Here is a 15,793-nt window from a genome sequence, read left to right as displayed (position 1 = left end):
AAAAAATAGTACAAAAAAAATTGTTGCTTGGAAAAAATCGCCATGTATTTTATTTATCCTTTATAACCAATGATCTTGTTATTAGAAAAAAACCATTTCTAATAGATTTTTACAGTTGATTGTTTCCCTCCTTTTTAAAAGTTTTTATTTAACTTGCTTTGTTGTCTGTCTGTCTGTTTCATATTTTTGGAGCCAAATTTGAAAGGGTTCCCGTTGTCCCAATGAATTGAAATTTTGCATACTTACGTAATTTGTCACAATAATGCAGCGAAAAAATCTTAGAAAAAAAGACGTTTAGAATAAGTAATAACTATAAAGCAAGAAATAAAAAAATAATAAAAATTCAGCAAAAAGCGTTTATTTAAAAAAATGCAGTAAAAGTAAAAATTAACGTTTTCCTATCAGAGGAGAATATTTTTGATTAAAAATAGGTTTTAAAAATTTTGGAACGATCATAAGTCATAAAAATACGGCATTACAGAGTTACTTTCTTAAATTGAGCAGTGTAATTTGTAAGAAAAATATTCTCCTCTGATAGAAAAACGTTATTTTTTAATTTTTAATGCATTTTTTAAATAAAAGCTTTTTGTTAAAAAAATTTTAAAAATACATTTTTTTTAGTTCAGTCTTTCAGAAATAACTGTTGGTATATTTATTACAGAAACTTTATGAAAAGATGCTGTAATTATGGAAGTGTAAGTACTTAGTACAGAATGTTCATAAAATTATATAAATCAAATTTTGAACCACAAATATGCTTAATTTTAAAAATTTTTGTTTTTTTTTAAGAAAACAGTACAAAAATTTGATAAATAAGCATTTTTTAGCTAAAATATAACTTGTTAAATTTACATACGTTCTTTATTTTAAAAGCAGTCCATAATATCACAATAAGACAGATAAAAAAATTGTTTTAAAGATAAAAAAAACAGTTTTTAAAGATGATTTTCGTTTCAAATATTGTAGGTATTTTTATTACTAAAGCGACTTAAAAATACTATAATTATGAATAATTTAAAATCTTCATAAGTGTTAATAAGTAGTAAAGAATGTTCATAAAATTACATGGTAAAATAAATTTTTAACTACAAATGTGCCTCACTGCAAGAACACAGTACAAAAACTCAACTAGACACATAATTAATTTTTTAATTAATAGTTACAAAACTTTCAATAACAATTAGGTACAAGTTTAGAATGTTGCTGAATCGCTTTTGACTTTTAAGTCAAACACGTATTTTTCCAATTTTGATCGAAACTAACATTTTGAGAAATTTTGGTTCACCTTATGTCTTTTATTCACCTTAATTGGGAGTTTCTTATTGTTAAAAAAATCAGTGAAATATAATCAAAAAATGATGAATAAATATTACAATAAAATAAATAACAATGAAAAAAAAATAGTAAAGTTATTGGTATTTACAAAATTGTTGCTTGTAAAAAAATGTGTTTTGTTCTTTATATATCTTGACCAATGGTCATATTTTTTTTAAACATAAATTTTTCTTTTCATAATTAAACACAGTTTCAGCTATTCAGAATTATTGTAGGTATTTTTATTACTAAAATAAAAAACTAGGTAGTAAAGAATGTTCATAAAATTATATAAAAGAAATTTATAACTAGAAATGTGCCTAATTTTGAAAGTTTTTACAAAAAAATCTATAAATAAACAAGCTTTTTAAAATAATATTCAAGATATATTATATTATAATATATATAATATATAATATAATATATTATATATATATATATATATATACAGGGTGCTCAAAAACTGGCGCACCAACTCAGTGGTACGTTATTGAGAAGCAAGTGCAGATTACGGGAAAAATGTTGAAAAAATTCCTAATGTCATATTTTAAAAAATCTGAAGCTACAAACTTATTGTGTTAACTTTTTTAGTTTTCATTATTTTTTAATGTTTTTATGTTTCGCACTAAGTAATTGTTCCCTAACAAAACGATGAATAATTATTTTTAAATTTACTATCAGATCTTAGCAGTTTTTTTAGTTTAAAAAAAATTAAATTTATCAAAAAATCACAGTTTGTAGATGTGGCAACGCTGGGAACTATTTCCTAGGAAACCGTTTGAAAAATAATTTATTTTTATTGTTGATCAAATTCTATTACGATCACGACTGTTAGGCAACGTTGCCACATATCACTTATTTAAAATTCGTTATTTATCAATAACTTTAATACAAAGAATTTTTTTACTATTTTTACCTTTATGTGTAAGCAATTCTCTACCACACTCCGTTGAGTTGGTGCGCCGATTTTTGAGCACCCGGTATATACAGGGTGCTCAAAAACTGGCGCACCAACTCAGTGGTACGTTATTGAGAAGCAAGTGCAGATTATGGGAAAAAAGTTGAAAAAATTCCTAAAGTTATATTTTAAAAAATCTGGAGCTACAAACTTATTGTGTTAACTTCTTTAGTTTTCATTATTTTTTAATGTTTTTATGTTTCATACCAGGTGATCGTTCCGTAACAAAACGATGAATAATTATTTTAAAGATTTTAGCAGTTTTTTTTAATTTAAAAAAATTAAAATTCATCCAAAAAAGCACAATGTGTAGATGAGCCAACACTGGGAATTATTTCCTAGGAAACCGTTTCAAAAATAATTTATTTTTATTGTTGCTCAAATTCTGTTGCGATCATAACTGTTAAACAACGTTGCCACATATCATTTATCTAAAATCCGTTATTTATCAATAACTTTAGTACAAAGAATTTTTTTACTATTTTTACCGTTATATGCAACCACTTCTCTATCACACACCATTGAGTTGGTGCGCCAGTTTTTGAGCACGCTGTATATATATATATATATATATGACAAAAAAAGAACAATATTACAATTTTTAATTCCAAACGATTTGTTCTTATTTTACGTTAAATTGCAACAATTTTTGTTATTTCATAGATTTATCATAATTTCAAAATTCAACTATGTTGCAATATCTTGAATTTAATTAATCCTTTTATGTTAACATCACATCTCGGGAAGATTTGAATAATATTTTCTGTTGCTTAATGATGGAACTTCATAATGAAATTTGATACACTTTTCAGCCAAGTGTAGCAACATTTTTGACATTATCTAACACCCCATTATTTTCGTGAATTTCTAAACCACAAAAAATTAAATGATTGACTTCCACCTTTTCGGTTCTCTTATGACACTATAAATAAATCTGCAAACGAAAACCATGTTAACCTTGGTAGGAATGTTTGAACACTTGTTGCTGGTTGGAATTGTTTGATTTATTGATTTTAGAAACTTGGACCACCTTGTAGCAGCAAAACAATTTTGGCAAAGTTGTCTAGACACTAAAACGTCTGATATTTGATGTGTAATTAAGGCAAATCTGGGCGCGGTTCCAAAAATTTTGAGCCAAATTATCTAGAAAGAATTTGTGCAAAAATTCGTCCACAGTGAGAAATTTCGACCAGATCACCTTCCCACCAAGGCCAGTGTTTTAGGCCCGAAGGGACGTATTTGGAGTGAGGCCACAATTTGTGCTTCGATTTCCTCCGATTTCAAGCCTCGATTTTTTAGAATGTATGCAATTGTTAGGTGCATATCGGAAGAGCGATACGATCCATTCAAGGTTTTCGATTCTTTTAACGCTCGAACACACCACACTTAATTTCGAAACGATTTGAAAAAAAAAATCAACGACCTTGAACTTGGACAACAAATCATCGAAATTTGGAAATTGACTTTCATTGCGTTGGAAGAATTTTAACGAGCAAAGCGTCCGATTGTGGCTGTTTTTTTCACCGGAAATTGCAACCGACTTTCGAGACATTTTTTTAATGAGAAACTGAACTGGCGAAAGAATGTCACTCTAATGCACCGGAATTACATAAAACTCCGGACATCTTTGCTCACTCTCACCTGAAGTCGGGTGTTTTGCACCTTTTTTAACACACTTTACAAATAACAGTTAAGAAAGAAACGGGTTCAAGGCTGCGGGTTCGTCGTCTGATCTGACGTTGGAGTCTCCGGAAGAAAACCCGGAAATTTGCGCTTTCGAGAGTTCAGTGATTGACTTTTAACCCCAGATTTTCACGAAATGTCACATTTAGACCGAAAACATTTCATTAGTTCGAGATTTATTTATTTTCTGCGCTTCTAGCTATTCGTATAAATTATATAACGCAGCTGAAAACGGGAGATTAATGAAATAGTAAGCTTAAGTTATTAATATTGTTGAAAGTTAATTATTCAGTGCAACGTTCGAGATTGTACAGATCAAGGACTGCTAATTTTTATTGCTACTTTCTCATAAATGTTGCTGTGAGATATCTATTTACAAGTGAAATTAATATATTAAAAGGAAAACTCATTCCAATAGTACAAATAGGTTACAGCTAGAGCTGGATAAATTACACAGCAAAAAAAATAAAATTCTCATACTTTAATATCAGAGACAAATTGTTACCAAAATTTTTTTTATAGATGTTTTGATTGTTCATGCAAATTTAGTTAAGCGAAGTCGTCTTATTAATTTATCGCTTTGTCAAATTAATAAAGAAAAAGTGAAATTCACTCTTTCAAAAACCTCTAAATATTTAAATTTGATTCAATTCTACAAAAAAATAAACACTTTAGTTTAAATTGAAACATTTGTTATAATTAATTTGAGACGTCACGCAAAACATTGAGCTTTCATCAATTTTATTAATTGATTTTTATTAATTCAATGGTCACCCATTAATTACCAGATTTTTTAATTAAAATTTCGCACGTCGTTTTTGTCACCAACTCATAAACTTCTCTTAATAAGGCGAAAACCTTTACAATCTAAAAGTAAACACATTAATTTTTTATAATGAAATTTACGACCCACTAACTAACCAAATGTATTCAAATTTGCTCGTTTCTGACATTTTCCATAACAAAAGCGAATTATAGCCACTGCTGAAAGCGACATCCGTGTCCTTAACTCTCGAAAAAAACTGAGGTCATATTAATTTGCGAAATTAAAAATTCATAATTTCACAGGAACGCTTTTTCCGGAATTCCGGAAATTCAGAATGAGCTTTAAGAGCATTTTGTTTGGTTTTTGTCCTTCGGAAATAAGTTAAGAATCTGGTAATTATGCAAATTTTAAAAACATTGTTTCAAGTAACAGATAGTTATGAGAAATAAAATCTCAAATAAAAAAATTCTGAAATTTTTATTCCGCAAATTTTTTTAAATTTTCTTATTTTCTCAATTTTCGGCAAAAATGTTCAAAACTATTTTGGTGTAAACTCATGTAAAATGATCCGGGGAATCGAATGTCATCGAGAAAATCGCCAAATTCTTAATAGTTTTTTAGTTATGATGCTTTTTTTATTTCACCAATTTTTCCTTTTACTTGCAATTACTTCGAAAACTATTAACCGGAGAACAATAATCTTTTTTGCAAATGATAGATAATTAAAAGAGCTTTCCAACGATAGTAAACATCATGGGGTTATTTCTAACAGTTCCGGAATTATTGCTCGATAAATGTTCCGGGTACCGGAAATTGACCAAAATCTCGACAAAATTGGAAGAATCAAAATCTTAAAAATCAAACCTATTGACATTTTTTCTACTTGTTACAACTTCAGAGGGTTGTAAACGCATAAAAAAGTTTATAAAACTTTGCTAGAGTGAGTTTTAGAAAAAAAGTTTTACAATCGTTTGAGCGGAAAGTAAGCAAAAAATTTCAAAATTTTAAATTTCGTGAAAAGTGGGTATAATATGTAAAATGAGCCATAGAATTCAATGGAATAAACCATTTTTCTATTAGGCTCATAGTTTTCGTGAAAAAGTCATATAAATGTTAAAATTTTCACTATTTGTAATTTTTAAACGGAGATTACGGCGAAACTATAAGACTGAGAGCAAAACTGTTTGTTCTATTGTAAAGAGCAGATCAAAATCCATCAAATGGGATGGGCTTTAGCAAAAATTATTTTTCAAAATTTTGGATTTTTCGGAGACACGGGGGGGTGTTTATACTTTTTTCAATTTTTTTGTTTTCTCAATTTTCGGCAAAATTATTCGAATATGTGCATCTATTTTTGTTCTAGGTTATGTAAAATGATCCGGGGAATCGATTAGCGTTAAGAAAATTGTCAAATTCCCATTAATTTTTTAGTTATGAATTTTTTTAAATTTTACTTATTTTTGCTTTTATTCGAAATTTTCTCGAAAATTGTAAGTCGGAGAGCAATAATCTTTTTTGAAAATGATTGATAATTAAAAGAGCTTTCCAACGATAGTAAACTTTATGGGGTTATGTTTAATAGTTCCGGAATTATTGCTTGATAAATGTTCCGGGTATCGGAAATCGCCTAAAATCTCAACAAAATTGGAAAAATCAAAAACTTAAAAATCGAACCTATTGACTTTTTTTCTACTTTTAACAACTTCAAAGGGTTGTAAATGCTTAGAAATGTCCACAAAATTTTATTAGAGTGAGTTTAAAAAAATATTTTTTTTTCATTTTTGTGACTTGACTTGAAATTTTCAGCAAAAAATTTCAAAATTTTTAAATCTCATGAAAAGTTGGTATAATACGTAAAATGGGTTGTAGAATTCAATGAAACACACCGTTTTGCTCTAAGTTCTTTAGTTTCCGAGAAAACCCCACAAAAATGAAGCAATTTTCACTTTTTTCAATTTTTAAACCGCGATTACGCCGAAACTATAAGATTGAGAGCAAAACGGTTTGTTCCATTGTAAAGAGCAGCTCAAAATCTATCAAATAGGATGGGTTTTAGCAAATTTTTATTTTCAAAATTTTGCATCTTTTAGAGACACGGGGGGTGTTTACACTTTTTTCAATTTTCATATTTTCTCAATTTACGGCAAAAATATTCAAAAATGTAAAACTATTTGGGTCTAACCCCAAGTAGAATGATCCGGGGAGTCGAATGGCACTGAGAAAATCGTCAAATTCTCAATAGTTTTTTAGTTATGAAGCTTTTTTTATTTTACCAATTTTTCCTTTTACTTGCAATTATCTCGAAAACTACTAATCGGAGAACAACGAACTTTTTTGAGAAAGATAGATAATTAAAGAAGCTTTTCAACGATAGTAAACTTTACGGGGTTATCTCTAACAGTTCCGGAATTATTGCACGATAAATGTTCTGGGTACCGGAAATCGACCAAAATCGACACAAAAATTGGAAAATTCGAACATTGAAAAATTGAACCTATCGACTTTTATTGTATTTTAAACAACTTGAGAGGGTTGTAAAGGTATAAAAGAGTTTAAAAAAACGTATTTAAAAGTACAAAATTTTCCTAACAGTTTATTAGTTGATATATTTTTTTTCTTGTTTGGCGTATTTTAAGATTATAAAGCAGATAATAAAGTAACTATTTTAGTAATTTTCAGAAAATTGCTCAACTGCAATAATATTTTATTTTACAAAATTCGTAAATTTCGTAATTTTTTCATTTTTCTTGTTCGTTTTTTTTTTTGGAAAAATTCGTCAACTTTGGTTAAATTTCGTGGCTCACCTAACTCGACTAGAGGCCCCCCGTCCCGGGGGCGGCCCGATGGTGGTGTGCAGCGTCCTGCCCCTCAGCTGCGCCGCCGTCTTGTTCTGTGCGGCGGCGGCCGCCGCCAACTGTCCCGCACTGGTCCTCGGCAGCCGCGAGGACACCCCCGCACACGCCGCCACACTCACCAAGAGCAGGCACCACTCGGCACCTCTCATGGCACAGCACCGTCACAGAGCACAAAAGAAAAAGAAGAAGCGCACACACGCTAGGAAAAATCCGGGCAAATTCGCGCCAAGGCAAGAGTCAAAATCCGGGCTCGACTCCGGGCTCGCTGGAAGTTGGTGTGCTACTGACCGCAGACGCGCTCCGGACTTTCACTCGGAGTTTGGTTTTGTTGAGCAGGTGCCCTGGCATCAGCTGGACGGGGGGTCAGCGAGCTGTCTCGCTTTACTACAACGTTCATTCAAGATTCACTCGAGTAAGAGGAGCATCCTAGGTCATAGTTGCGTCACGGACGGAACAAGAGCAACGGAACGAGACGGCAAGGCGCCCCACACATTCAAATACGTATTTCAATTTCAGGACAAACACACGAATTTTTTCAGGATAATTCGGACTATTTTTTAAGACACTTTTTTAATTTCTTGTGAGACTTGCATTGAAAATATGGTCTTGTTACAAAGAAAATTATTTAGTGAAAATGTCAGTGTTAGAACTGCACCGAAAAAAATAGTAACAAGGAATCTATACTTTGAAGATACAGAACCCAAGGATTTTATTAATACCTACCTAATTCAATTTTTTTCGCTAAATTTGAGAGCATAACTATAATAATACTTATTTTCTACTATAGAATACTATATTATATATTATATATTATATATTATATATTATATATTATATATTATATATTATATATTATATATTATATATTATATATTATATATTATATATTATACAGCGTGCTCAAAAACTGGCGCACCAACTCAATGGTGTGTGGTAGAGAAGTGGTTCCATATAATGGTAAAAATAGTAAAAAAATTCTTTGTATTAAAGTTATTGATAAATAACTAATTTTAAGTGAATGATATGTGGCAACGTTGTCTAACAGTCATGATCGCAACAATTTGCAACAACAATAAAAATAAATTATTTTTGAAAAGGTTTCCTAGGAAATAATTCCCAGTGTTGGCACATCTACACATTGTGATTTTTTGGATGAATTCTAATTTTTTTAAATTAAAAAAACTGCTAAAATCTGATAGTAAATTTTAAAATATTTGTTCATCGTTTTGTTACGGAACGATTATCTGGTATGAAACATAACAATATAAAAAAATAATGAAAAATAAAGAAGTTAACACAATAAGTTTGTAGCTCCAGATTTTTTAAAATATAACTTTAGGAGTTTTATCAACATTTTTCTCGTAATCTGCACTTGCTTCCCAATAACGTACCACTAATACTATATTATATATTATATATTATATATTATATATTATATATTATATATTATATATTATATATTATATATTATATATTATATATTATATATTATATATTATATATTATATATACTATAACAAACTAGTCTTCTAATTTCAAATAATGCTAAAAACTGTAAAAACTGTAGGTGACAGCTTCTAAGCCTTTAAGGATTGTTTTTACAATCGTCCGATAACTCTATCCTGGGGATAAATTTTTAAAAATACATTTTTGTAACAATTATTTTAACTATAATAATTATACTTTAATGATTTATTTGGAGATTGTCTGTCAAATTGCAAAGCTACTACGATTTTTTTAAAATGACTATTTATAACAGTTTTTTTTTCAGATGAAATGACCTTGTTTTTTTAATGGCAATCCAAAGAACATCAATTTTTATACCAGACTTTTATAACATCTATATTATCTTTTACAGTTTTTAAAATAATCGCAAAAAACTGAATTTTGGCAAATTATTTTCATTTTTAGTCAAGTAAACTTTAAACGATAAAATTGTGCTATTAATTAAAAGAAATGTTTGATTTGTTTACCATTTTTATTCAAAATGTTTAAAATTCGATGGATGACTGACTGAGTTACTTTACATAATTCACTAAGTTATAATAAACTATAGTTAAATATTATTGTTTTATTGCTTAATAGATAATAAACCAGCTAAAAACTAAATAAAATATTGATGTTTGACAATTGTTGACCATTTTACAAGGTCTACTTGATTAATTTCGATAATTACGAAAGAAAATCCGTTTTTTGTGATTTTTTTCAAAAACTGTAAGAGCGTATTGATAAAAGTTACCATAAATATCGATATTCTTTCAATTGCCGTTAAGAAAATATGTTTGTTTCATTTGAAAAAACTGAGTTATAGCAGTTTTTTAAAAACCATTTTGAAAAAATCATACTAGCTATGAATTTTGACATTTAACAATTTTGAAAATTCGAGAAAACTCTTTAAACCTTCGGTTATCAAATACAAAAAAATTATTCATTTATCACAAAGGGTTCAAGGGCTATGATATCTTAGATAAACCCTTGCAAATCACAAATTTTAACAAAAAAATTGACATATGTCAAAAACTATGACAGATAAGTACCAACAACTTGGGTAAATTTTACTCAGCGTGAGAAGGTGAAATAAAAATGTGTGGTTACTATTTAAAATTTCACACTTGGCGTCAATTTTGTGTAAAATTGGCTATTTTGAAAAAAAAACATTTAAACGTAGAATAGTCGATTTGGATCGTTTACAAAATTTTAGAGCTCTAGCTCAAAGTTTCTAATGTAGGCCCTAAAAGAATCACCCTGAATGTTTATGCATAAACGTTTCTAGAGATGCACTATTTTGTTATTGCATTTTTTTTTGAAAAATGAGCCGGAAGCTCAGCTATTTTGGAAATAATTTAGGTGAACTCAGACTAGTCGATTTGGATCGTATACAACATTTTAAAGCTCTAGCTGTATTAGAAGTTAAAAAGTTTCTTATGTAGGCCCTAAATCCTGAAAGAATCATCCTGTAGAGTTTGCGCATCACAAACGTTATAAACTTCGTTACGTCATAAACTTCTTGCTCGATTTCGTATTGGCTAGATTAACATATTGCTAAACTTCTTTTTTATTTTTTTAATGATTAGAAGAGATAAGAAAAATCAAAATTTCAAAAAAAAATTTCAACAATATTTTTATGTCACTAAACGTATAACGTATAGGTCTAAATCCATTTTTTTTTGTTTAAAAACTAGTAAGTTTTCTTAGACTCATTTTTGTCTGTTTATTTATTGAGCAGTAGCATAGATAGTTAAAGATCTTAAAATAAATATGCATTAGAAAAAAATCAGGAAAAAAATTAGCGAATTCGGAATCTGAAAAACTTTCCCAAATGTTTTTGGTTAGCTAAAAGACCGAAAAGAATATTTCGTTTCAGTTTTGAGAATTTCTAAAAAATTATTACACCAAAATTTTCAATATAATTTTAGTAGATAAGCACTAAAACTAATGCAAAAAACGTGATATTGATCTAAAAATATATCCAAATGTTGGTCGTAGGACAAAAAAAATGTACCAGTTGTGAAATATTGAAAAAGTAATAGCCGATTTTTTTTATTGTTTCATTTCTGGGAAATAGAAAGGGTAGATACAGAAAAATACTTTGTAAAAATGTCCGCTTTTCTAACAAAGAATTCTAAAATCATAACACCGAGGAATGAATTTTGAAAGTATACTTCTCTCCACATGCACTCGACCCTGAAAGCACTAATCACCACTGCACTTCAGCAAATTAATTACCTTTGAAATAATACAAGACCACTCAGTGAAACGAATTACGCAACATTAAAAACCATAACCAAATTAAATAACCTTTATTTAAACAATAATTAGAAATAAACATAAAATACACATCAGACATCATGTTCGACTCGGCCTCATCCTCCCAATCACCTTCGACTCCCTTTTAGCCAACTCTTTCACAGTCCCCACCTCTTGCAACGTCTTCTGAATAAAAATCAACTGTTTCTCAAAATCACCTTCCTCAAGTTTGGGCGTTTCGCTCTTTCGTTGACACATCAGCAAATAAGTGTTCCAACAACTTTGCTTAACCTCGGCCAATTCCTGAAACCTCTGAAACGAGTGACTTTTTATGGCCAAAACTATATTTTCCCAATGGACAGCTTCACGAAACGCAGTGTTGTAGCGAGAGTTGAGCGAAGCGAGAGCTGTGTTCAAGCCCAGGATTTTGAACGAGTTGTCTTCGACCATTTTGGCCTAATTCAAATTAAAATAAATGCATAAAAAAATGGGAAAAAATCTAGTCTTACAATTTTGGCCCGAGCTGTTTCGAGCTCTTTGAGATTTTCGTCTTGGCGTTTGGCTAAAAGGTTTCGAGTGCTAACGAGGGATTCGTAACGGGAGATTAAATCGTCGGCGTTTTTGAAATCTTCGGAAGCACTGACCACTTGATTGAGATAGAGCTAGTTAAATTTTTTGCATTAATATTTAAAATAAGTTAAAGATACGGTTAACTAAAGGTTAGGAGACGAAACGACGTACAAATAAAACGTCCCTGCCCTCGATAGTTCCGTTAGTGTCGGCAGATGGCGCAGTTGTTCCATTACGGTCTAAGTTTTTTTTAATGGTTGTATTTGCATAACTGTTAACGCATAGCAAACAAAAAAAATACAGGCAGATAGAGCATTAAATTCTCAATAGTAGGACATACACATAATACAAAAATTTTATCGTAAACTATATTTTAAAAAAATTGAAACTTTTACCAATTTGTACTCTGCCTCACATTTTTCAAAACGCTGCAAATACGGTTAAAGATATAAGAAAAATGTTGTAGAGAATTAAATTTCCTACAAAAAAGTTTGCGACACCGTGTTTCTATCTTCAATCATTTAGGCCCCAAAGTCATCCAAAAACGCTCAAGCGACGAATTTACTTCATTTTGCCTGTGGTCAAGTGTTGGAAAATTAATTTATTTCTAAACTGTTGAAGATGGAAATATGGTGTCGCGGACTTTTTTGTAGAAAATTTAATTCTCTACAACTTTGTTCCTTACACTTTTTTTGTATCTTCAACCGTATTCGCTGCGTTTGCAAAAATATCAGGTGGAACGCAAATTGCTAATTCTATGCGATCATTTTTTGCGCACCGTCGCATATTTATCAAAACGCTGGGAATACGGTTAAAGATACAAGAAAAATGTTAAAAAAAAATTGTAGAGAATTAAATTTCCTACAAAAAAGTCCGCGAGACCATATTCCTATCTTCAACCATTTAGGCCCCAAAGTCGTTCAAAGACGCTCAAGCGACATTTTGGCGGTAGTCAAATATTGGAAAGTTAATTTGTACCTAAACTGTTGAAGATGGAAATATGGTGTCGCGGACTTTTTTGTAGTAAATTTAATTGTCTACAACTTTGTTCCTCACACTTTTTTGTATCTTCAACCGTATTCGCTTCGTTTGCAAAAATATCAGGTGGAACGCAAATTGCTAATTCTATGCGATCATTTTTGCGCACCGTCGCATATTTATTAAAACGCTGGTAATACGGTTAAAGATACAAAAAAAATGTTAAAAAAAAATTGTAGAGAATTAAATTTCCTACAAAAAAGTCCGCGAGACCATATTCCTATCTTCAACCATTTAGGCCCCAAAGTCGTTCAAAGACGCTCAAGCGACATTTTGGCGGTAGTCAAATATTGGAAAGTTAATTTGTACCTAAACTGTTGAAGATGGAAATATAGTGTCGCGGACTTTTTTGTAGTAAATTTAATTCTCTACAACTTTGTTCCTTACACTTTTTTTGTATCTTCAACCGTATTCGCTGCGTTTGCAAAATTATCAAGTAGAACGCAAATTGCTAATTCTGTGCGATCATTTTTTACGCACCGTCGCATATTTGACAAAACGCTGGGAATAGGGTTCAAGATACAAAAAAAGTGTAAGAAACAAAGTTGTAGAGAATTAAATTTCCTATAAAAAAGTCTGCGACACCATGTTTCTATCTTCAACGGTTTAGGTATAAATTAACTTTCGTTACTTAATCATTGGTAAAATAAAACAAATCCGTCGCTACGGCGTCTTTGAACGCCTTTAAGGCCTAAACCGTTAGCGATAAAGATAAGGTTTCGCAGACTTTTTTAAAGAAAATTTAATTCTCTACAACTTTTTTCTTAACATTTGTCTTGTATCTTTGATCGTATTCGCAGCGTTTTGAAAAATACGGGACAAAGCGCAAATTTAAAAAAAAAATTTTTTTTATAAATTTTTAATTGTCAGTTTTTCTCAGTCTGTTGACAATGCAAAGCTCAACATTTATGCATTTTTTCCAAATAATTAGTAAATTAGTTGAATTAAAATTAATTGTTCTATTTTTTGGGTTCAGAAAATCCTCGTTTCGTCTCCTAACTTATAGCCCTCCGTAGTTTCGGATAAACATGAGAGTGGTATTTAGATGCTATCACAAAATAATAAGCAATTTCTATTCAAATTACAAAATGTTTTCGTTGGCTTAAGTGCAAATTAATCTGATAAAAACTAATTGTTTAAAATTACCAACCTCGTACATTTTTAACTCTGCAATATTAGCCTCCATTTCCTTCTTAGACTCAACCACAACGTTAATCAATTTTTGCAAAGTTTCAATCTCTTGTGTCCTTTTCATTCTTAATTTGTAATCTTCGTTCAGGCTATTTTGCGCCCTTAGCCTCTTGTCTTGATTGGATTTGACAAACTTTGACTACTTTAGCCAATTGTTCGTTCACACCCAAAAAAACTTACCGAACTTAGAGTCTGAAAAGTCTCTTTAAACTTTAATTGTTTGTCGTACAAATCGTCCCATTGCGACTGTAACTTGACCCTTTCCCTTTTAGCCCATTCCCTTTTTTCCTCCAATTGCCTTGTGGTGTCCTCCAGGATGCGCTGACCAGCCACAAGATGGAAAATTGGCTGGTGGCCTGGTTTGTCCCACTGGTAACTGTGACTGGAAATGGGACTCTTTCATGGGTTTGTTTGTAATTTAACTTTGACAAGTTACAAATGACGTGCGTCTTCGAAACTTTTTTTCGAGAGGAGATATTCCCTAACGTTTTTGAACGGAGGTTCTTTTGGATAAGTCAGTTCCAGAGAGCGTTTTGCCCATTTTGTGTTGTTGACCATTGCTTTAAATTAAACAAACACAAAGAAAAATCACGTAAAACGCAACAAAAATGTCTAGAAATAACAGTTGCGTTGCTAATTAATTTCGAATTATTTTTAAAAGTTTTCCGAGAACAGAACGCTATTCTTGAATTTTTTATTAATTAACATACCGCTATTTTTTGTTCGAAAAATACTTGGATTAAAAAAAACAATTAGACAACCTTTGACCGAAATCGGAATTTTTTGATTTTTTTGTGGACAGTTTAGGGATTTTTACCTTACTTACTCTTTACCTACGCATGAGTTTTAAATGCCAATCAAAAATATCAAAAATTCTATAGTGATTTTTTCAAATAATTTTTATACAATTTTGTAAAAAAAGTACCAAAAAGTTGGAAAAGAGGGATAATTTATGTTATTTTTGACTGCTTCCAAATTTGTGCAAAATTTCACGAAAGGACCAAAATTAATGTGAAAAGCATGCTTACACACTTAAAAACGATAAATACCATTTTTATAATGATTTTTCAACTAATTTTTGGTACAGTTTCATAAAAAACATACTAAAAGCTCTTGAAAGCTCTTGAGATTTAACCAAAATTTCACGAAAGGACTGCTGAGTTTATAGGTCAAAAACGAGCTTACACACTTAATAAAGACAAAAATAGCACGTTTTTTTAGTTCTTATTAAACATTTGGTGATTTTTTGGTTATTAATGACGAAACGTGTTTCTGACCGAAAAACTTGCTAAAACGACGAAAAACATTGAATCTAATTTCTTTAGTCTTTCATTTTAAATGTAACAAACATTCAGGCAAATTTTGATCAAACTTTTTTAGTCACAATTTTCCAGAACAATTTGTTTTTGAGTACATTTTTAACTTAACAATGGACGTGTTTTAAACACCCATAAAAAGAAAATCACAGATTAAAAAAAATCCAAGCTTTCAAGAGATACAAAAAATGTAATTTCGACAAGTAGTGTCAAGGTTTTTTAGCAAATTTTTTAACTTAGTTTGCAACTTAAATACATGCTTACTAATTGAAAAAGTAAACATTTTTGATAGATTAAGTTAAAAAAATCAAATTGTCAATTTACTTGCGCAATCTTTCTGTTTATACGAGAAAAA

The 15,793-nt window shown here is 30.3% G+C and overlaps 2 protein-coding genes across 2 annotated transcripts in view; both read right to left on the bottom strand.

The window, feature by feature from the left end:
* Nucleotides 1-7,873, bottom strand: part of LOC661963 (uncharacterized protein) — a 95,747-nt gene extending 87,874 nt beyond the window's left edge. The window contains exon 1 of the mRNA XM_008193284.3: nucleotides 7,526-7,873. Within this exon, the coding sequence (XP_008191506.1) occupies nucleotides 7,526-7,725 (200 nt within the window). The 5' untranslated portion in view covers nucleotides 7,726-7,873. The remainder of the gene's footprint in view (nucleotides 1-7,525) is intronic.
* A 3,488-nt stretch (nucleotides 7,874-11,361) lies between these two features.
* LOC100142263 (coiled-coil domain-containing protein 42) lies at nucleotides 11,362-14,741 on the bottom strand. Its single transcript, XM_008193298.3, has 5 exons — nucleotides 14,559-14,741; nucleotides 14,303-14,504; nucleotides 14,082-14,255; nucleotides 11,833-11,985; nucleotides 11,362-11,779 (listed from the first exon to the last, which is right to left on the bottom strand). The coding sequence occupies exons 1-5, from the start codon at nucleotides 14,678-14,680 to the stop codon at nucleotides 11,423-11,425; spliced, it is 1,008 nt and encodes a 335-aa protein (XP_008191520.2). The 5' UTR covers nucleotides 14,681-14,741; the 3' UTR covers nucleotides 11,362-11,422.
* Nucleotides 14,742-15,793: the final 1,052 nt, after the last annotated feature.

The sequence above is a fragment of the Tribolium castaneum genome, chromosome 1 (genome assembly GCF_031307605.1).
Source record: "Tribolium castaneum strain GA2 chromosome 1, icTriCast1.1, whole genome shotgun sequence".
Classification (NCBI taxonomy): domain Eukaryota; kingdom Metazoa; phylum Arthropoda; class Insecta; order Coleoptera; family Tenebrionidae; genus Tribolium; species Tribolium castaneum.
This window is presented reverse-complemented; position numbering and strand designations above follow the sequence as displayed.

Bases quoted from the DNA above. Each gene is read 5' to 3' on its own strand.
- LOC100142263 (XM_008193298.3), bottom strand. From the start codon at position 14,680: ATGGTCAACAACACAAAATGGGCAAAACGCTCTCTGGAACTGACTTAT. The intron at 14,505-14,558 runs GTAACTTGTCAA...TCCCATTTCCAG, and splicing joins TTCGAAGACGCACGTCATTT to TCACAGTTACCAGTGGGACA. The intron at 14,256-14,302 runs GTAAGTTTTTTT...AAGTAGTCAAAG, and splicing joins CTTTTCAGACTCTAAGTTCG to TTTGTCAAATCCAATCAAGA.